The following is a 22,253-nucleotide window of genomic DNA, read 5'->3' as shown; positions in this document are numbered from 1 at the left end:
CGGTCATTTTGGGTGTAAAACCAACTGTTTCTGCAAATGATCTTTACAGGACCGGGCATTTGTAATACATCATTCCAAACCCCTCGCGGGAGATTTACTTGCGCCAGCCTTGAGTCTAAATCCATATTATACACACTGCTAAATGTTCGCAGACCGTTGTGTCAAAACTTATTGTCAAACAGATTCAAACTGGTCTGCGTTGGATTGGCTACTTCAACTGGCTGAGTATGTAAAAGATGGGTAAATTATATGGATTTCGACTCTGACTGTACACACACACACATACACACACACATTATATATATATATATATATATATATATATATATATATATATATATATATATATATATATATATATATATATATATATAGAGAGAGAGAGAGAGAGAGAGAGAGAGAGAGAGTTTTCGCTTTTGAAAGTAGACGTCAAATCTCTCTCTACATGCATATATATACATATACATACATATATATATATATATATATATATATATATATATATATATATATATATATATATATATATATATATATATATATATATATATATATCTGTCTGAGTGTGTGCGTGTGTGTGTGTGTGTGTGTTACGACTCTACAAACTAAGCAACAGATTGAAGGAAAACCAACACGTTTTCGTTCAACTTAAAAAAACAATTTAATTATCAAACGTTATAAATGAATACACTATTACGAAGTGAATCCAAAAGATTCATGGCAAAGTTCTATGAAAGTCCAAAGCAAGGAATAGTGTCATATGAATTTAAAAACCGGACATGTACTGCTCCATCAAGAATCCTGACGTTGTCAAGATGGCGTTGTCCAGAACTCTTTTGAGTAATTGACAACAGTTCCTGAATAATATTATAGTCAAAATAATGAGCACTTTCTATTTCCACTTTACGGTCAAAACAAATGTTTTTCCTCTCGAATAATATATAAGTACAACATGAAACACCTCTGCAGATTTACAACAGGAACACAGGAAATGAGGATAACTCCAAATTAGGAATGAATCTGATTTCACCGTTCTCTCCTTATATACACCTCTATATATACTCTTCTAATACAATTATACCTCACAGCATATCCCACATTAGAGACCTCACTACTAAATTTATTCCGAATTTGTCTATTCATGTGACCTAGCCCAACCAATGGGAAGTTACTGAAATCTTCTTGAACCGTCCAACCCTCATCAGCCTGTAAGGAAACTAACCCAATGTAGTCATTAAGTGTTATTATTATGATTATTATTAGTAACTGTCAACACAAACATAAGCATCTATTTATAGACCCAATGTAATTATACGCTCGTTATATTCATAAAACAGATCCAGTTCACGTAGGGAAATTCTAACTATACATGATCCGTACAACTTACAACCATGAATAAAAAAATACAAAAATTAGATAAAATCATGTACCAGGAGTCACAAAACTATAGATGTACATAACAATATCTAGCTATGGTACATGTTAAATGCCAGTAAGATATCAACATCCAGCTGTTACCACCAAATCCGAGGAGTTAAATTGATTTTACCAACATTTCATGTTACACTGTGCTCAGTATTTGTTAACTGAATCATCACTGTCAAATCTTAAAGTATGGTTATAAAACTGATTTCATGAGTGGTATTAGTCCGATAAATCAACCCCCCCCCCATCTGCGTTTATACTGATGGACGATACTTGATCAGTCAATATCATCACGGGTGAGGGGCTGGTTTATCGGCCTAGATTGGTATTTGAGACAATCATTTTTTAGTGTAGGAAGGTTTAATTTGTGCGCTATTTGTGCGTTGTCTTTGTTGACAAGTGCGTGAAACTAAGTTGTGTGACAAGGATATGGTGCTTTCCGGTACCTGTTTATGTCTTGAATCTAAATAATAATAATAATAATAATAATGATAATAATGAGGACTTTGTATAGCGACTAATCTTTAGAAGCTCTAAGCGCTTTACAACTTTAGACAACACCTATAAGACAAAAAAACATATAAGGATATGATTACAAAAACAAACACCATGAAATTAGAAAACATTAAAAAAACATGCTGAGGATATTTAAGGTAGGAAACATAATTAGGTCTTTAAGTTTGTTCTTGCAGTCGAAATAAGTGAGTTTTGAGAGCTCTCTTGAATGTGATCACGGTGTCTTTGTGTCTAAGTTCAGTGGGCAATTCATTCCACGTTGCTGGGCCCTGGTATGTAAAAGAACGCTGTCCATATGACTTTGTTTTCATAGTGGGAATAATGAGTATACGATTGTAAGAAGAGGAGCGCAAGTATCTTGCTGGTGAGTACACATGGGTGAGGTCGGATAGGTATGTTGGACATGAGTTCGACAGTGAAACGTAGCACAGAGAAAAAAATTTGTGTTTGATTATACCATCATTTACGTGGCACAAATTTTTACACTTAAATTCTTCTGAACTAAATATTACAGTTATGAATCTGATATTAAATCCGTCGAATATATTGGTCGGTGGAATATATGGATTAGAGGCTCTTTTATCTAATGATTACATGTACGATTTTCATGGCGAAAAATTCGACGGGGTGGCGGCATTTTAGGTTTTATTTTTGTTGGACGATATTTTGGCGGTTTTATAAAAATGTAACAAACGGTGATCGTGGCCAAGAGAAAAGAAATACCACACTGTTTTGGAACTTGAAAAACCATCATAAATTTTTAACGTGTCGAAAAATACGGATCGGGTATTATTTCAGGGCTGAGAAACACAGAACGTTTATGAAGGTTTACGGAGTTCTAAAAATGGTGATGTGTGTGCTACTTAAATCAAGCCATGATAAAGTACCATATATCATCAAAATTATTTCTTTTAACAAACATGAAAACTTAACAGAGATTGCATTTTTCACCTAACAGAAATTTAGTCATTGAGTGAGATATCAGGGATACGATTTTAAGCTTGTCATCAATATTAATTACGACTTATTCCCTAATAAGGAAATATGGATCTATAAACTTCGACGTAAAGAGCAGTTAAAATTGCCACTAACAATTCAATTTAATGTATCACATTTTTTTCTTGATGGCAATGAGAAAAATGTCAGAACTTTTTAAAAGTATTATCGTCAAGAAGTATGAATTTCTCAAGTCAGTTTATCTATTGATGTAGAAATAAGTTCAGAACATTTATCAGGTAAAATCGTTTGTTATTTATTTATTTATTTAAAATAACCCAAGTTACACTAGCCACATAGTGTTATAAACGCTTAGATCCAGATAGAAATATGCGAATTCATTACATAATACACTAGAACGTTTTTGTAAAAGTATTAAATAAGTACTGTTTCCTTTTTCTTTTTTTTTTAAAGAGAAAAAAATATTTAAAAAGTTATAGTTTATTTGGTCTCTATTTTGGGTATAATCCATAGCACTTAGGCTGTGCATTGTAGTTTATGTCAGTTTTAATTCATACATTTCCCAAGATGATGGTATATTTATAAGTTGCATAGGACTATATAAACAGGGTCGGATTAAGGCCTCTATGGACCCCTGGGCACAGCCAATATAGGGGCCCACAGCTATCCTGCCTTGTCCATTAATATGGTTACAGTACTATTAACAACACTGCCTGTGAAATCAGACGATAATATATGGGGCCCTTTGAGCCTCGGGGGTCCTGCCTGTGATATCAGACGATAATATACGGGACCCCTTGCCCTTGAGCCTCGGGGGCTCTGGGCACGTTCCCCACTTTACCCTAATGGATAATCCAGCCCTGAATATATATATATATATATATATATATATATATATATATATATATATATATATATATATATGCAATAAACTGACAACGAACAGTGCGAAACTATTAGCTAACTGGCCTAAGCGATTTTGACTCTTTAATGAGTCTTTTTTAAAGGTAAATACAGAACACCATATACAAAACAAACAAATAAAACAGAAAAACGGCTATATTTGCAAAACTTTAAATGGCTGTATTTACAGGAAATAAACCGTTAACTTTATTATGTTTCAACTAGTTTATTTCAATTTGTTGCTGGTACTGTAAAATATTTAAAAGCGGTTTAAACCAAGAAGACTAGAAACGGCCAACCATGTACAAATAAAATTTTCTTTTGCAGCCGACACGTTTTCTTTTCAATAATTCTCTAAATTTGCTTAATAGCCTATGACTACTATAACAACGAAATATACGGGATATAATTTGCGCGTACATAAATTTACATAAAATAATAGATGTCGTTATGGCTCATTAATTTCTAGGTCAATACAAATATTTTCCAGTATCAGCAACAAGGTGAAATACACTACTTGAAACATAATAAAGTTAAATTATTTTTTTCCTGTAGAAACAGCCATGTAAAGTTTCGCTTATCTGTTTTATTCGTTTGTCTCGTCTGTGTTTTGTATTTGCCTTTGAAAAGACTCATTAAAGAGTCGAAAGTGCTCAGGCAAGTTAGATACTAGTTTCGCACTGTTCGTTGTCAGGTTATTGCATTTATCTTAATCAATCCCTAACACACGTGATCCCTTGCGGGATCCAGTACACTTAAAAGGATTGTTAGTCGCTATATGATTTGTATTCTTTCACACACACACACACACACACACACACACACACACATATATATATATATATATATATATATATATATATATATATATATATATATATATATATATATATATATATATATATATATATGTTCATGAGTAGTGACTTAAATTGCTTAAAGAGGCCATAATGCTTCATTCATAAATTACCTCCGACAACCTAGCTCAATCATCACTCATTTGGCAGACTGCAACCGCGTTACTGCAGTCAGTCCAAATAGAAACAAAATAGTTCATAATATAGATTAAACTATATACATGATTTCGCTGAGTGTTTCATATTCAGTTAAGCAAGTTTATATTATGAATAATTTCCAATATAATGATATATAATATTTTAATAAATCTGTCAATTAACTATGTAACTTGCTTGCGGAAGAATATTGAATGTAATGGAGTTCGGATGAAGGCGCATGAAAGTTGCAGACAGCAAAATATTTAGTGAATATGGAGGTCACTTTGATGTTTATGGAATAATTACTTGCCCAGTTTCTAGTGGATTTTAATAAAGTGAAACAAACTCCAATGTGGGATCTGTTGGTAACAGTGAATATCATCGAAGATGAGTAGAAGACGGCGAAAATTGCCACCACTTGTTGGGTGGCTGTTCGCGATAATTGGTGAGTTCCAAAGGCATACTGTATTTCTACTATGACCTACAAAGTAATTATGTTTTAAATTGTTTATTGAGGTAGAACCTTATTGTTAGCAAAATGCATACGAGTATGGTCATTATGATACGAAAAGTATAGTATATTATACCTGTATTTTAACATGGTTTTTAATTTTGATGCATTGGGTCACATTGAACATTTTTGTACTGTAAGCCTAGCAGATGTGTATGTATCGGCATTTGGCTGACTTGTTGAATGAAAGTGAGACGAGAAACTGTCAAGATGTTAGGTGTGTTGAACTTTTGTTGACATAGTTTTCCTGCGTCTGATGGATTTTGTTTTTAACACAGATTTTCCAGATTTTAGTGCAGGAAAATAAAAATGTTTCTGTAAATGCTACTGCGCCAACCATCAAGCTCACCAGTCCCTGGTCCTACATGTAAGACCTGACGCTGATATTTACGTCGTGAGCGTCATGGTCTTACAGCCTAACTAACGGCGCTGTGTAGCGTGTTTTGATGTTGACTAACATCGTTACGAAAGTCAAATTTTCAGGAATATTTTAAACAACTTACAACTAAAATAACGACGATTTTCCACAAAGTAAAGTCATAATGTTTTACTTACTCTGATGTCTTTAATAAATTCAAATTCTCACAAAAGAAATGGATTTATTTACAAGTTTTATTGGCCTACATTTTGGTTGGCTGAAAAGCGCTGAAGGCCCTGAATGCCGAAATCGGGTTAAGTTGAAATATTATTCTTTAACGAAACAAATAAAAATATATTATGCCTATTTGAACTGTAAGCAATGATTCATTTTGTTCAAGAAACTTATCCCCAACATGTGCCTACTTGAACTTTCTTCGGCATACCTCGACTACTGTCGCATTGCAAGAAATTCAAAATGTACGTCAATGGAACATGAAAATGCTTCCATTTGCTAGTATCATATTTCATTCCGCCAGGATAAAGACAGCACGGTAAGTATATTAATTGCACATAAATTAGTTGAAGAGTGTCGATATAGGCTGCCAAGTGAGTTAGATGTTCCTGAAACTTTGATTACTCATTCCGATGTCAACGACATCGGAACACGCTATACAAGGCCATTATTTTGATAGTAAGACATAGCACCTAACCAAAATCAACATGTGCTATGTCTTACATGGGCTAACTAGTCCCGAGTTTCCTCTGACCCATGCCACCCCATTTTTGATATTTGGACATTTATGTTGGGGTATGGGGGGGTCAGAGTCCATTCCCTATTGAAAAGTTGGAATTCACTGACACCATTTGGTGTCGGCATGGCGTAGCCACTTACTAGCCAGCCCAGCAAACTTGAACGACCTTTCATTGAGATATACCTGCATGAAATAATAGGAATATGATTTATTTTCTCAGAAATTGCGATCACAGCATTCATCATGTCTTTAATCCGCTAACAGATAAGACAAAAGTACATCATTGCTGAAATTTAACCTGGATCTGGTCATTTGCATTCCTAGTCATGTGACTACACATCTCTCGCAACCTACATGTCAATGACATCAGAGGTCATGCAGTCATGTGATATCAACAATAAACATTTTTTACTGTTGCTGTAGGAAAACAAATCGTCACATAATTTTCATAGAAAAATGAAAAAACATAAACTTCTTAAAATATTTCTTGTGAAAATGACCAAAAATCTGTAAATGTTGCAGCAATTTGAAGAAAACCAGATCCACAATGCAGAGAGCACACGTCAGTGTGATAATCACATGACACTAACAAAAACATTGCCAACAAGTGCTTGGTACTTCTTGAAAATGGTTTTCTCCACCCTGCTGCCAAACTGACAAGTTTCTGGTTCTCGGAATTAATATGTCCAGATTCTATGTAGAACTTTTCAAAATTTGTTTATGGTTGATATCACGTGACTATATGACTGCTGATGTCATTGACATGTTGGTTGTGAGATTTGTATAGTCATGTGACTTGGGATCCAGGTCAGATTTCAGCAATGATGTACTTTTGTCTCGTTTGTCAGCAGATTAAAGACATGAGTGCTATGCTCACGATTTTTGAGAAAATAAATCATATTCCTATCAATTTCATGCAGGTATATCTGAATGAAAGATAGTTCAAATTTGCTGGGCTGGCTAGTAAGTGGCTACCTCATGCTGACACCAAATGGTGTAGGCGAATTAAAACTTTTAGATAGGGAATGGACTCTGATCCTACACTTGAACATAAATGCCCAAATATTAAAAAATAACAACCTCACATAAGTGGTGTAAGTCAGCAGTAATCCCTTTTGGTTAGCTGAATTTGCTCAGAATAATGAATGCATCATGAAAATTTTATTTACAGTATTATATTACTACTATTTTCAAAAGTTGTAAAAAAAATGCTCTCACTCTGCACATACATACCTGCATGCATACATACATATATACATACAGTTGCTGATATCATTCAGAATGTCCTCTCATTGTAGACACATTAGTCCTGATAATTTTAGTATTTTGTTTGACCTGCTTCATCTGTCTGTCTCTCTCTGTCTGACACACACACACACACCCACACCCACATACCATCATCATCAATGGTTATTCAGTGGTATAAACTATCAGTTTGTTTCCTTTCCTATTGTTTTTTTGTCTCTATCATAATCATCATGATAATAAATAGTACATCTCTCATACAAGTATCAAATCTTCTTCACTGTTATATTCTGTTATGGAAAAACCGCAATACACACAACAGATGATCTTACCAGGTAGCAACTTCTAGACAGTAGATCAAACATATTTTTAAATCTACGGGGTTCAGCATCCATCTAGGCTTTAATATTTGATGTGTGATGATGTCATCAACCGTCACTTCTACTATCCAAACTTTTAGCTACATATTTTTGTTCTGGAAATTTATATCAAATTATCAAATGAAACAATCTGAAATAAAAAGCAAGTTAAACATTTTATCTTGTGAAATTACTTTCATGATGTTGTTCAGCCCGTGGTAGAAATGGGCTACTTCAGTCTGATGCATTTTGCTAGAAAGGGTTTGTGATAATGGTGAAAATAAAGGTTATTTTGCTACATTGGATTCATGCCATGGTTGTTCAAGAGTTATGGGTTGGTATGTCAGTGTCTTTTGAATGGATATGTGTAGATTTCAGTCTTCTTGTGAATCTGAAGCGATAAAAGATGTGTGAGAAAAGTTGAACAGAGCGGATGGTTGGGGTCACACTTGCACTCTTTGTGTTCATTTATGGTACCAATAAGGTGATTTCATGTTGTCAGAGATTTTGTCTTACTTTAATGATAAAACATCAGATTCCTGTGGTCAGGGCTTAAAACATCTTGCTTACATGTCCAGTAGGGTAGGTGACTTTTACTAGCCCTACTTCAGTTTTACCAGAAGCCTATTTGAATAAGCATCTTGAAATTGTGAATTGCCGTTCTTCAGCTACCACTTGTAAACATAGCAGAAGAGTGGAATTTTCAAGTCCTTCTGTTTCAATAAGGAATGGGGATAATTTTGCTAAAATGTTTTCAGTCATGCAACATAGCTATATTCACATTAATTTGAGATTTTGTCCAGCTGATATTTTGAAATACAAAGAAAGTAATCATGACAGATCTTTAAAAAAATGTAGATGTAAGCAACTTTTATTTTGTATTGAACAACATTTTGTTAATCAACTCACTAAACCCTGGCGCCACATTTACGCGGCAGGAGGTAGTAGCCTACTGCTGAACTCTCTAGTGTCAAGGTCATCTATGGTACACTAAAGAGGATGGTATTATAGAAAGGTAGACAGATGTAGCTCTACAATGATACAAATAATCTGGATGTTTTAGTTGCACTACTGAATACAGAGGGAAAAACCAAATATTTTGGACCCGTTTTTTTTTTTTTTCCACCCAAAATTCGCCCATGGTTGGAATCCTATTTTGTGTCCAGATTTTAGACTTTTTGGCCTCAGATCTAAGGCAGACCGGTCTGAACTGCACATGGACAGGTGAACCTTTGAAAAAAGTAGGGTAAGGTGGGCATTTTGAAAATGATAAGTCCGGTAAGCAAAAAAGAAACGAAAAAAGAACTCCAACTTTAACTGTTCTGCTCATGCGCGAGCAAAAGAATCAATGGAAAAAGATGTTTCTAACACAACTAGGCGTTAGGCTAATGGAAATCGATGTATTAGGATGTATTTAGAAATAGCTCCCAAAATGTGTTTCCTACTCGCATTTCAGGTGAAAACGACAAAAACCTCCAGGGGTTAATGAGTTAAAGGAATCACATATTTACTAGCATTAGTCAAGTAAGTGATTGCAGTGTACCGATTTTTAAAATTTTGAACAAAAACTATTATTAGATGATTTGTTGTAATTAGCATTTTAGAAACAGCTTTCCCCCCATAACAGTGTGGTAGTTGGGGTCCATAACTGTTGATAGTGTTCTGTACCAAAAATTTCGGTACTGATTGATATTGATATATTTTGGTACTGCATGATAGTAGGCTTCTGATGTCAGCTTGCTTTGCAATAAAATAAACTTTGTATTGATATCCTTTAAAAAAAATGGCTTTAGAATCCCAAGTCGGCTTCCGAGGTAAGATTGCTTTGTAATAAAAATAACATTTGTCTTTAATGTCCTGTGGGTAAGTTCAAAGAAGTTTATTGCTGGCTGCCAGTTGTGTTTATTCACCACCATGGCTTCTGCATAGCTGCCAACCCTCACGAATTTGGTGTGAATTTCACGACTTTTTCAGCGATTCACGAATTCACTCCGCAAGCCAAAAATTCACGAATTCTCCAATCCTCAATTATTTTAAATCTTTAATAAAATAACCGATTTCCCGTTAAGCGCTAGTCGTGATATTCGCAGTTGCCGAAACGGTCCGGTACTGCTGGTCGCGATATTAATAGATCTACAGCCGATTAGTACAGTTGGCCCGGTAGCAAGCATTTTAGCCTATTTTAATCTATATGTATAAGAATAGTTTTACAAATGCGTTTGAGAGAAACTGGGGCCTAACCGGAATTTTGCTCTGCGCATGCATCACCAACACTGATTTGAGTTACGGTTCAGCATCGCATGTACGATTTTGAAAATGTCTTCACCACCAAGAAAAAATAAATGTATTTCTCAAAAAGTGAAGTTTAATTTGGAATATATCAAAAATTGGCAGTGCATTTTGCCATTAAACATTGATATTCATCATGCTTTTTGCACTCAGTGTGCCATCACAGAGACGATGTGAGCAAGTACGTCGGTTGTGAAAAAGACGTAGAAGTTGGGAAAATTAAGAATTCGCAGATTTCAGCTCCGGAATATTTTAAACAATTGGCAGAAGAAATGCAGGCTACCAATGCTGAAGCATTATTTGTGAGTTTTCTTGTCGAACACAAGCTACCTTTATCAGCTGGAGACCATGCTAAACATTTGTTCTGACAAATGTTGCCGGACTCGAAAATCGATTCCAAATTTTCATGTGGAAGGACCAAAAGTGCTGCAGCTCCTGTGTATTCCTCACAGCAACAGTGCAAGTGAAAGTGTATTTTCTCTAGTGAGGAAAAATAAGACTTTAGGGCCTCCTGAGCTGCAGAAAATTTGTCAGTAATTTTAGTCACCAAGATCAACCAGCTGGCAAGAAGTATGAACTGTTTAGAAAACAAATTTACGATCAAGCAGTTGAGGAAGTTCAAGTCTGCCACAGTATCATGTCTTGATAAATAAATATTTCTGCATATATTTAGTGTTTTAGTTTTATATTGCTAACTTGATATAGTGTAGTATTGACGGTCAGAGTGGATGGAGTGGTCAGAGTGGATGGAGTTATTGTCATGGTATTTTTCACGAATTCTTGTCCAAATTCACGACTTTTTATCCTTATTTTCACTAATTGTGAGCCTGGAAGGTTGGCAGATATGCTTCTGTGTGCTTGGCATCTGTAGCTATAATTAATGCAAAGGAGCATTGATGCCTGCAGGTAAATAGTAATAATACTTTTGTAACCCGTACTGGCGAAAAGATTGTCACTTACACTCAAGTGAATGTTTTTTCAAATATACTGTACTGATTTTTATTTGCAAGATACTGTCATACAGTAGACCTGGTTATTTTGCACCTAACATCGTGTCGTGCGTGAATGGCAGTTGTCTTCAATATATTGGTTGATTATTTCCCTCTTGTTTGCGAAATCATTTGCTTTCATTCTGGCCTTCATGAATTCATCACATGATTTTATTTTCTCCAAATTTTCTTGGCAACGCTTGGTCATCGACATCCGAGCACGAAGCACTATATTGTGTTAATTTAAAATTTGTTCCATTGTTTAAATTTATTATCAAAATTCCCGTGACTACCGGTGAAAAGGAACCAAAGTTTGCTTCCATATCTTGGCTGTCTTTGTATATTTTGAAGAAAAAAATATCGGTTCACTTCAAAGAATCCATAGTTGGCTTCCGATGTTGGCTTGCTTTGCAATTAAATAATCTTTGTATTGATATCCTTTACAAACAAAAATTAACTAAAGTTCAGCTCTAAGATCGGCTTGCTTTGTAATAAAAATAACCTTTTGTCTTTTGATGTCCTGTGGATAGGTTCAAAGAAGGAGTTTACTGCTTGCTGCCAGTTTATTAACCACCAGGGCTTCTCTTTGCTTGGCATCTGTAGTTCAGTTAAGACAAAGGAACATTGATGTCTGCGGGTAAACAGTAATCCTAGCTGGTGAAAAGATTGTCACTTACACTCAAGTGAATCTGTTTTCAAATAATAAATTTTATTTGCGAGATACTGTAAACAGTAGACCTGGATATAATTCAATCTTGATTGTTTTGCACCTAACACCGTGTCATGCGTGAAAGGCGTCTTCAGGATATCATTTGATTATTTTCTTCTTTTTTGATGGATCCAGTTTTCAGTCGGATAACATGTTTAAACCTTTGAGCTCAACCACGTACAATTTGTTTCTCAATGTTCACGTCAATGAACAATGTGACATGTATTATTGGACATAATTGACACACGCTACATTATTGGAAGTCTGCGCTACATATACAGATTTCGTGGATATATTTTATTCTTTAATGCTCATGTTGAAAAAAGGAATAAATGATAATGCAGGTTTAGGTTCTTTCTTTTTATTATCAATTAAGCGTTTTATTTATCTATTTTATTGCACCGTGCAGTGTGGAACAAGCACAAATACAATACAGATTTATTTCATTTCTTAAGTCTTGGAACATGTGACCTAAGTGAAAAAGTTTAAAACATTTGAGCACAACCATACACAACTTGTTTCTCAATGTTCACATCAGTGAACAGTGTGGCGTGTGTTACTGGACATAATTGATACACGCTACATTACGGAAGCCTATGCTACATATATGAATTTTGTGGATATGTTTTATTCTTTAATGCTCATGTTGAAAAAAGGAATAAATGATAACAATGCAAGGTTAGTTTCTTTCTTTTTATTATCTATTAAGCATTTTATTTATCTGTTTTATTTTGGCCCCGAGTGGTCAAAAGTGCTCTCCATTACGGATCACTGCCATATCATCTCAGTCTGCATGTTTTCAAGTCTAGGATTCGGCCAATGTGGGTATGTGAGAAAGCTTTCCAGTAGCTTCTCATGTGTCGGTGGTTCTTCCCGGGTTCTCCCTCCACCATTAATACTGGCCGCCATGCAGATTTAAATTTTCTCTTTTGGCAGGCCTCATCAATTTTGATCTAGTGCTGAACATCGTCAAATGATTTAAAATGACCCAGTAGGACAGTTTTTACCTCCGTGAATCCCTTAAAATCATATTCATAGGATTGCTTTTCCTGGACCTCTCCATTGCTAGATTAAATGTATTAATTCACTCACAAATTCAGATCAGGCTGATTAAAATTATACAGTGTATCTCTACTGTTCTACGCAAAGATTGGACGGTAACTGCTTAGGGGTCATGTTCTGGTGACCTTTGAATTAGCCAATGAAAAGGAAGCTTTCAGAAATTTGAAAGCAAATGAAAGTGTTTGGCACACATTTATGCTCTTCAGCCACATTGCTCAGTCTCAGGTATAAGACTTCATCTGATTGCCTGATAAAATTAGTCCTTACGTTAAAAGCTTAAAGTCACCAGAACATGACCCTGAAGCAGTCACTGTTAGATCTTCACATAGGATAGCTGATTTTAATCAGATTGAAATACTGATAATACTGAACTTCTAAATTTAACTGATTTCACTAGAAATGACACTTAATTCCTTGAGTGGACCTTATTTATAGCTACATCATGCAAATGAGTATCTATCTATTCTTTGATGGACTACAACAGATTACAGCAAGATGTAGCTGGTACAAAAGAGATGCCACCGATAATCCTGTCTATGATCTGTTGCTGTCCGTGTGTCAGCAAATGAGGATTGACAATAAGCTGGTCTTCTGTATAATCTGTGAGCTGTAGTTAGAGAGATTAATTTTCTGATTTGCTGGGCTGGCTTCAGTGCTAAAGGCAACTTCATTGGTCCTGTGTACTTAAACCGAATCAGTCAGTGATTCAGACCAGGGACAATTATGGATCATTTGAGACGTGGGTAGTTTCTGTGTGTGTGCAATAGCCTCTTTGGAATACAGTACATGTATCTTAAATTGAATACAGTTGTGGCTAATGAGAGTTAAACTGTGACTAAAAAAATACGTTCTGGTAATCAAGTACAGTAGTTGTGATGTAAAGCTTTCAAATGATTTTTAATTTTATTATTATTATAAATTTTATAATTTTGATTATGGGGTCCATAGCATTACTGTATTATATCCAGAATCACATTATAGGGAAGCATGTTATAACAGAGCTGTATCTGGTTTAAGGGTTAAATGGCTTATTTACTGGCTCTTATGCACACATTTAAAAGACCTCACAAACTGACCTTTTTGAATGAAAACCAGGCCTATTGATTCAAGTTTTTAATACTTAATTTTATCCTTAATGTAACCTGTTTATAGATAGTCCGGGGGGGGGGGGGGCGCGCAGCAGGGGAAAGTCATGTGATAATCAGACGCTTTTATGTCATAAAATATACCTTGCCTTCTCTCCCGTCTCCATAGGAGATGGTGTGTGATTAATAGGAATTGTGTTTTGCCTAATGCAGCCACCATTTTCATTCCCAGTAGTTTCTTGTAAGCAGAATTCCATCATGTTTTTCCTAGTAACACTAAACACTTCTAAATGGCTTTCAGATTTGGTCTTCAGTCATTTATTTTTGAACATGTGCTTCCATAGTCAGGATCACATGTGGAGTGGTCTCAGTTGAAATCAGGGATTGGAAGTTAATGACTCCTGCATTTTACTTTGGAGACTCAAGCTCCCACAGATACCAAATATTTAAAACTAACAGAAGAGGCTGTCAGTCTCGACATTTGAAAATAAAGTTTTAAAGTACAGACATGTAAGAAAATGAATCCCTTGGTTTCATTTAAAGCGCCAATGATGCCATTATGTGTAAAATGTCATATATGCAGAATCATCTGAATAATACTGAATCTTGAAAGATATTGGTCCTAAACATCATTGGGTTCCAATAAAACCAGGTATCAGCATTTCGTCAGATGAGCCATGTAATTTCTCCCTCCAGCAGAGAAACCAAGCCATTTTTTTTTCCACATGTGTATGAATTAATCCAGTGTTAATCAGTGACATTTGTGGGTCAAGCAATTTCATTAGAAAGCTGGAACTCAAGATTTGATATCACTGTTGTAAATATAAGAAGCCAACACCACACTTTATCTGATATTATAGGTGATCCTTGTGTAATGTGCTATTCTCATTTTGAATTTAATATGATGCAATACTTGGCCTAACATACGCAAGTAATTATTTTTTTAAGCGAATAAACTAACGTACATTGTTGTTTTTTTTACAAGTCCATGTTGTTTGCTTACCAATTAATATGGAAATCTACACGTTTCAGCTCATGTTTGCCCATCCAAGTATTCCAGCACCCCAGCTAATTTCCAATATTTATATGTGTCTTATTTTGTATCAAATGCATGCTCTTTATTCCCAGATCTGTTTTTAAAAAGTGGGCCTGCATCTCTTCATTTTCTCTTGAATCAATTTGTCGGTGAAGTACAAATGTTATTATTAGATTAATCACTAACGGAATTCAAATGTATATCTATTTTTGGAGCACTCCTGAAAAAGAATAGAATTATGAGCAACTTCATAGACTGAATTAAAATGTGGCACCTCTTAATCTGAACTGAATCTTTGAACATCATTTACATCTAACATCTTGATTATTTCAAATGGTTTATGTCACAACTTTTTTGACAAATCTGTTTGTTCCTTTCAGATTTTAGTTAGATTGGAAAAATGGCAGAATTGGGGCTTTAATATAAGCTTGCTAAGCAAGACTTGATGACCAGTAAAATACCATTCATGAATCTCGGTTTAGTAGCAGTAATACATTGGAAGCTTTTATTTTATGTCTCCATTCCTGGTGCAAGTCCCCAGTCCAAGGTGATTATTCCCTCTTCCAATTAGTAATTACAGATCTAGAATAAAAGACAACATGATTCAAGTCTCATGCCTTAGTCAGCTTGTGTTTATAAAAATATTGTCCTCCTCCTTCTTGGATTTCATGTAGTTCTTATTTGCTGTTGGGTTTGCAACATTTTTCATCCAGTCTTTAGTCTTTTGGTATATCTACAGTCAGTTGTATTCATTTTTGTGTTGCAGTTGATATTTTCTTAACAAGTCCTTGCATAAAATATATTTATTCATCTTTTTCATTAAATTTTAGGCTCTTTTGTACCTCTCGTGAAGTAATGCTGTTTTTATCTCTTGCTTAGAAATTGGTTTTAGGCTAAGTATTACCCATAGACGTTTTGTTCTGTTGCATTTTTCATTTCTGCATTTTCTTCAGCTTTACAGCTAAATGCTGGGCATCAAGCAGTGCTTCAAGTACCATGGCTCTGTCACCAATTACCATGGTCTATGGCTAGTTGCTGTGTTTAGATTGAGTTGATCTATGCCATCCCTGTTTCTCTTTTTTGACAGTTAATCTCTATGGGCAGTGGGTTAAAGACACTGATCACTCATGTTGACAGTCGGATTGAAGAAGCAGTCTTTGTTTCCAGCTGCTTCGCATAGATTGTTGAAGGTTTACTATGTCCACTGTGCTGTCTATTAAGCTTCTCCATCTCTGCAGCCTTGGGGACGTTAAAGGCTTTGCTGTTGCACAGCAAAATGTTATTGAATGAAGATCAGCTTGATGTGTTAATGTTATTCAGAGGGCTAACCCCTACAGTGTCCTCACGTAATTTGAGTGATCCACAGCATCGGTTCCAGGCTAAACCAGCATAGAAATATTCCCATCCTTAAATGTTGATGGTCCCCTCCTAAATGCTTTCAGCAGGGGCCCCACCAGAACTGTATGACCCAGTTTAAAACTCCCTTCTGTCCATCTTTCACATGATGTGTTGGTTAGAGGGGCCAGAGGAGGACGACTGTTGTCCTCTCCTTCTTCCCCTAGGAGGGAGGGAATTGGTCTTGGGAAGTTGCACCCATTCCTGCCAAGTTGAGTTTTACTCAATGCCCCAATAGTTGCCAGTCTAGACCTCACAGACCATGTGTTGGTTGTTACCAAATTAAAGGAGAATTACTGGCTTCATCTCCAGGACCATGCATCTCTTTGAAGGACCCCAATTGATTTCACATTTCATCTGCAGTCCCTAAAGAATGGAGACAAATATCCAAAGTTTGGGATTTCAGTCCCCCATCTTCAGTGTTAAAAGAAATGCAGCGATGAGTGAAATTCATGCCTTATAATTTGAAAAGTATTGTTTTGCTTCATATTGGGCCTTTCTTAATCATTCTTCTTTAGCTAATCTGGTTGAAAGCTACATTCTGGCAGTCTTACTCACCTTCTCTTTCTTCTTCCATCGATCAGTGTTGTACCAGTATCAGGGCATTAAAGCATTAGGTAGTCATTAGGTCCATTTGTGTCAGCCCAAGAAGTTGTCAAGCCATCCATAAGTCTGCAGTAAAGTATTCTACCAACAACAGTGGCAAGCTCACTTTGACAGCTTATCTTTTGACCTTTAGTCTCCCACTGAGCTGGCAAATTCAGCAGCGCAGTAGTATGTAATGTATTACTGCTATCAAAATGAAGTTTTTGGGAGGTGTGGGTGGTGGTAAAACTAATTTTATGCATGTGATACTTACCTGCTGTTGTTATCTCAGTACCTCCTTCCTCCCCACTCTGATGTCCTTTCAGTTTTAGTCAGTCAAAGAGTGATGATATTCCGGATTACAGAAATTGTCTAATGATTCAAGCTGGGATCATTCTGTGCCTTTAGTTATTGTATGTGAATTTCAAATTGGAGAAGAGAATAATCAACATGGACTTGTGACTAGCAACAGGTAAAGAGATAGCAGTGAAATAAATACAGGCAAGTATGACATAATTAAAATTAGTTGTCTCACCAGCAAACTACATATTCAGTGATAGTTCTCAGGGTCTGGCCAAGGAGTTGCAAAACTGTCGACTTGATTTCATGAAGAAATAAAGTGGTCCATGTTTGGAATATTATTTTTATTTGTTGCAATAACAGAGTTCACTTTTGTTCCTCACAATTTAGTGTAGCCAGAACAGCTTGCAAATACATAATCCAGGTAATGTTTTTGTCAGATAAGTATTTCTTTCTAAAATGCATTATCAGTGTTCTTCAGATTGCCCCATAAACTGCCCTTCAACTTATCAGTTGTACTCACTTATAAGTTGAGTCAAACTGCAAACAACAAAGGCCCTGATCTTCTGGCACGTTCTGCAACAACAGATCCAGGTATATGCAGTTTGCAGCTGGACTTGGCTTGTATGTGAATATCCATGGTATATGTCATAACAAGGAATGCAAAATTTCTGTCGAGCGTCTTTGATTGTCTGATTGCTTTTATAATGAATCTGATCTAATTCAGTTCAGTTTGATCTAATGTAAATAATAAATTTTTCTATTTAAGGGTTGGTGGCTTGTCTGGATATTTCTGTGGAAAACTCCCAGGATGTTTTTTTCATTAAGCCATCATATGACAAGAATCAGCTGCCAGATCCCAATGTTCGGGTTGAAACATTTTTTGTCAATCATCTGACAGAGATGTACAAGATAAAGGCCAGTAATGGACCATTCGAAGTTACCAAAACAATTCCTCAGAGTTTATTGGATGAGGTCAGTTATCAGGGTTTGAATAGGACTAATGCGCTGTTACATTCAAACTTTACGTTTAACATGGATGTTAGTGCCCATATTGTGTCGTTGGATATTTCGCCAAAACTGCCAGTTTTACAGGTCCTAATACATACAAGTCCTCGGAAAAAAAAGAGCAAATCGTGGCAAGAAAACACAAGTTCCCACCAGTCCTGGTGTGCTCAGGTTTATGTACGCAATGGAGAGGAAGAGCTTACGGATGTTTGTATTTTATACGAAAAAGACCATGCCTGTGTTGTAAGCATAGAATTACCTAAAAGGTGGTGGACTCAGAAAGGTTCTTTGGTAAATGTCAGTTACTCTTTTCTGGAAGTTGAACAAAATCCACGCTGTGCAAGTGCATCCAACTCGATTGTTCCTGGAAGGGCTATGACAAGTAGTATTGATATTGAGAATTCCAAAAAGTTAATTTCAAATTTAATCATAACACTAAATGAAGAGCAGTATTATGTTTGGAAGGATCAGGATATTTTACTTGATGTGCCAATGGAAACCTTTCATCCTGGAGACAAGTTTGAAGTTCCTATTAAATTAGAACCGGGGTCAAATCTTCAAGTTTTTATCATGAGGTAATTTTTCATCATTATTAATATGTTATCTCAAGTTGTATTTACGGTAAAATCTAGATTTTTATGTACTGTGTAGATTGCTGAAAGGATTGATTTTAGTGGTTAGAAGTAATTGCTCCATGAATTTATAGCTGTATTCCTTGGCCAAAAAAAACCCAAAACTAAATTGAAATGGATACTTGGTGTGATTATTTCTCAACCTTATGAATGAAGAATATTGAAAAATATTTTGCAAAAATGTACATCAGAATCAAGAAAAATTGGTAGTTAACAGATAACTGTACCAGTCAGGCAGATGTGATAATGTGAAATGAAGCTAGAATGATCTTGAACATTTTTGTTCATCATGCACGTAAACGTAAACAAACCATCAAAGATCTCTGGCATATGTAACTGTACACAGCACAACCAGAATCATCTAAAGTTTTGGCATAAATAAATGTAGAACAGGTGCTTTCACTATCCTGTTGTCATTACCAGATAATTTGTGCCGACCTTAAACCTCTTCTACATCCTAAAGTGTATTGGACCAAATCAAAAACCAGTGAAAGCAGTCCCCAGAACATGGGTCATGTTTACAATATTGCAAGCAAGTTTGGCTTTCAAAACCATCATGTCACCGAGTGGAATCATTACTGTTTTAAGCTGGCACCAAGGAGGTTTCCCAAAAACTTCAGAGGCTGAAGTAAACAGTCTGGGTGGATTTGGGCAATAAGGCAGTCATTTTATATTTTTATGTGCAACAAATATGTGCTTGTCAGATTGGTTTTGGGAGGCAGTATGGTTTTAACCTAAATTTTAAGGCTTGCATTACAACCATTGTTTCAAAATTTGAAACTGGAGATTGCAGAAAATTATTTTCATTTGTTCAGATAATATCTTAAAATTATTATGAATTAACTGTTATGTTTTGTGGTACTATAACTCAGAACACATTCCACTTTGGATATTGGTTTTCCTTGTCAAACTTAGATGCTTGTAGTTAAGTGGTGTCATTGTTTTGAACAGATTGCAGTTACAAATTACTTTCTTTGGACCAGAGGCAAGAAAGCAGACACATGAAGTCGCCATAGGCCAAAGAAACAAGTGTGTTTCTCGTCGGCTGCCATCCCCACTTCTCATTATGACAGATGAGGTTGTCATCTTTTTTCTTCTTTTTTGTTGTGTGAAAAAAAATCACATTTTTGGTTGAATAAGTGTTGTTCTTGATTGGAACAGACACCTTTGGTCGGAATTCCAAAATATGCCCATGTTGTGATGGGGGATTTTTGATAAGTGATAGAAATACATGTAGAATTTGTATTCATGTAAATAACACAAGATTTGTAAGATTTTGAAACTTACCTACTTTTTAAAAAAGTGATCGGCAGTCTCATGATTTGGAGCAGTGTCCAATTGTTAAACCCCAATGATGTACATATTTCTTGCAGGGCTCGTGTTCGACATGGGCTACAGCTAACAGGAGCAAGGCTACTGGACCCATTTGGAGCATGGGTCATTCATGTGGATATTAATGACCGCCACAAGACTGGAACAGTCACAGCATTTGTCAAAGATGGGAAAATTTATAAAACCCCATCAGAGTGAGTATCACACCTTCTGAACTTTTTTAATAATATCAGATGATGCAGTGGGTGTTTATAATTTGTAATATAAGACCTATGTGCCATTGTTTTTCATTATGTCATCTGAGCCATTAATAGTTACTTATAAAACAAAAAACCAGTAATAGAAAGAAGGACTACTATAGAGAGGAACCTCCCCCCTGAGAATTCACCAATCTCACCATCTTTTCTTCAAATTAGCCCAATTTTTTATTATTTGTCCACCATAAGATGGTGTTATGGTGTTGTCTTCAAGCCTTCTTTCTCTTACCTATTTTGTTGTGCATGGTAACTTGTTGTACAGAAGAACCTTATTAATTTTGCTGTCAAAAGCCGAGAGGTCCAGGTCACTGAATGGGAGAAGAAAATTGGATTTTGCACAACAACTGGAGTTCTCCACCATCTTCAGTTACCAAATTTAATGGATGGCTTGCACTTGGAGTATGAAAAAGATCCTTTTATTTTTGAGTATAAGGTCAAGGTCAGTGATTGAAAGAAGAAAATAGTTTCTGCACAATAACATGAGGTTATACTTGGACCATGTCGATTTTGGAAAGAATATACACAATAACATTAGTTCTACAGAACTTACGTGAACCAAGCTTAGTAAATATCTTGCACTTGGGGTAAGCAAAACCCTGTTAATTTTTGGGGTCAAAAACTCAAAGGTCAAGGACACGGTGACTAAGAAAAAAAAAAGTTTCCACACAATAATATTACTTTGCATAGGTCTCAGAAACTCTTAATCATATGTATTTTGATGTAGATTTTGTATCTGGGGTACCAAAAAATTACTTGCGCATCAGTCCTTGGTACACAAGCAAAAGCCGGATGGCAGATTCAACGCCTTGCCAGTCCTGCCTCAACCACTTGCTAAGTGAGAAAATGTGTTGATCTATTGATCATTTTAGCTATGCAGATATTTACAATGATATAATTAAGTGGCTGAATGACCCCCACATGTGCATTTTGTCATTGTATGAGTACATCAGAAGAACATGATGCAATAGCTAGGCACTGCGACAGGAATAATAATACAACTACTACTACTAATGACTTTTTTAAAAAGGGCGATGCTGTTAGAATTCTGAGAACTTGTCTATCTTGAGGCCCTCAACCAGAGGTATATATATATTGCAGTTGTTACCAGACAGATTGGTAGTAACTTTAATGATGCTCAAGGACATGCATGATGCAAATACAGTAATCATCCGCACATATGCATACACACATATATATACCGTATTTTTGTATGTATAAACCGCAGGTTGTATAATTTTGGGGGGGAGGGAGTGTGAGGATTTAAAGGTGTGGGGTATGCACAAACTTAAAAACACGTACGCTGATTTCTTCAAATATCTTACTACACATAATTCAGATCTCCTTCACAATGGTATAGTTCTATTCCCATGAACTGGTAAGCCACAAGTTAGTGGTACTTACCACCATCAGTGAAACATTTGAAAATGATTCAGTATAATAAGTGCTAATGAAGCATAAACTGAACAGAAAATGAGAAAATTTTGATATATAAAAATATTTAGTTAGAAGGCGATGGTTTAAAAATACTAGCCACTAAAAATGTTCATTCAG

The 22,253-nt window shown here is 35.6% G+C and overlaps 1 protein-coding gene across 1 annotated transcript in view; it reads left to right on the top strand.

The window, feature by feature from the left end:
* Nucleotides 1-5,024: 5,024 nt before the first annotated feature.
* LOC149775361 (transmembrane protein 132B-like) overlaps nt 5,025-22,253 on the top strand; it is a 113,707-nt gene continuing 96,478 nt past the window's right edge. The window contains exons 1-3 of the mRNA XM_089943856.1: nt 5,025-5,241; nt 18,243-19,056; nt 20,487-20,639. Coding sequence (XP_089799982.1) covers nt 5,184-5,241; nt 18,243-19,056; nt 20,487-20,639 — 1,025 coding nt within the window. The 5' untranslated portion in view covers nt 5,025-5,183. The remainder of the gene's footprint in view (nt 5,242-18,242; nt 19,057-20,486; nt 20,640-22,253) is intronic.

This window comes from Sinohyriopsis cumingii, chromosome 19 (assembly GCF_028554795.1).
Source record: "Sinohyriopsis cumingii isolate HCF-2022 chromosome 19, ASM2855479v2, whole genome shotgun sequence".
Taxonomy (NCBI): Eukaryota; Metazoa; Mollusca; class Bivalvia; order Unionida; family Unionidae; genus Sinohyriopsis; species Sinohyriopsis cumingii.
The sequence above is the reverse complement of the archived record's forward strand: the minus strand, read 5'-3'. Positions and strand labels throughout refer to the sequence as shown.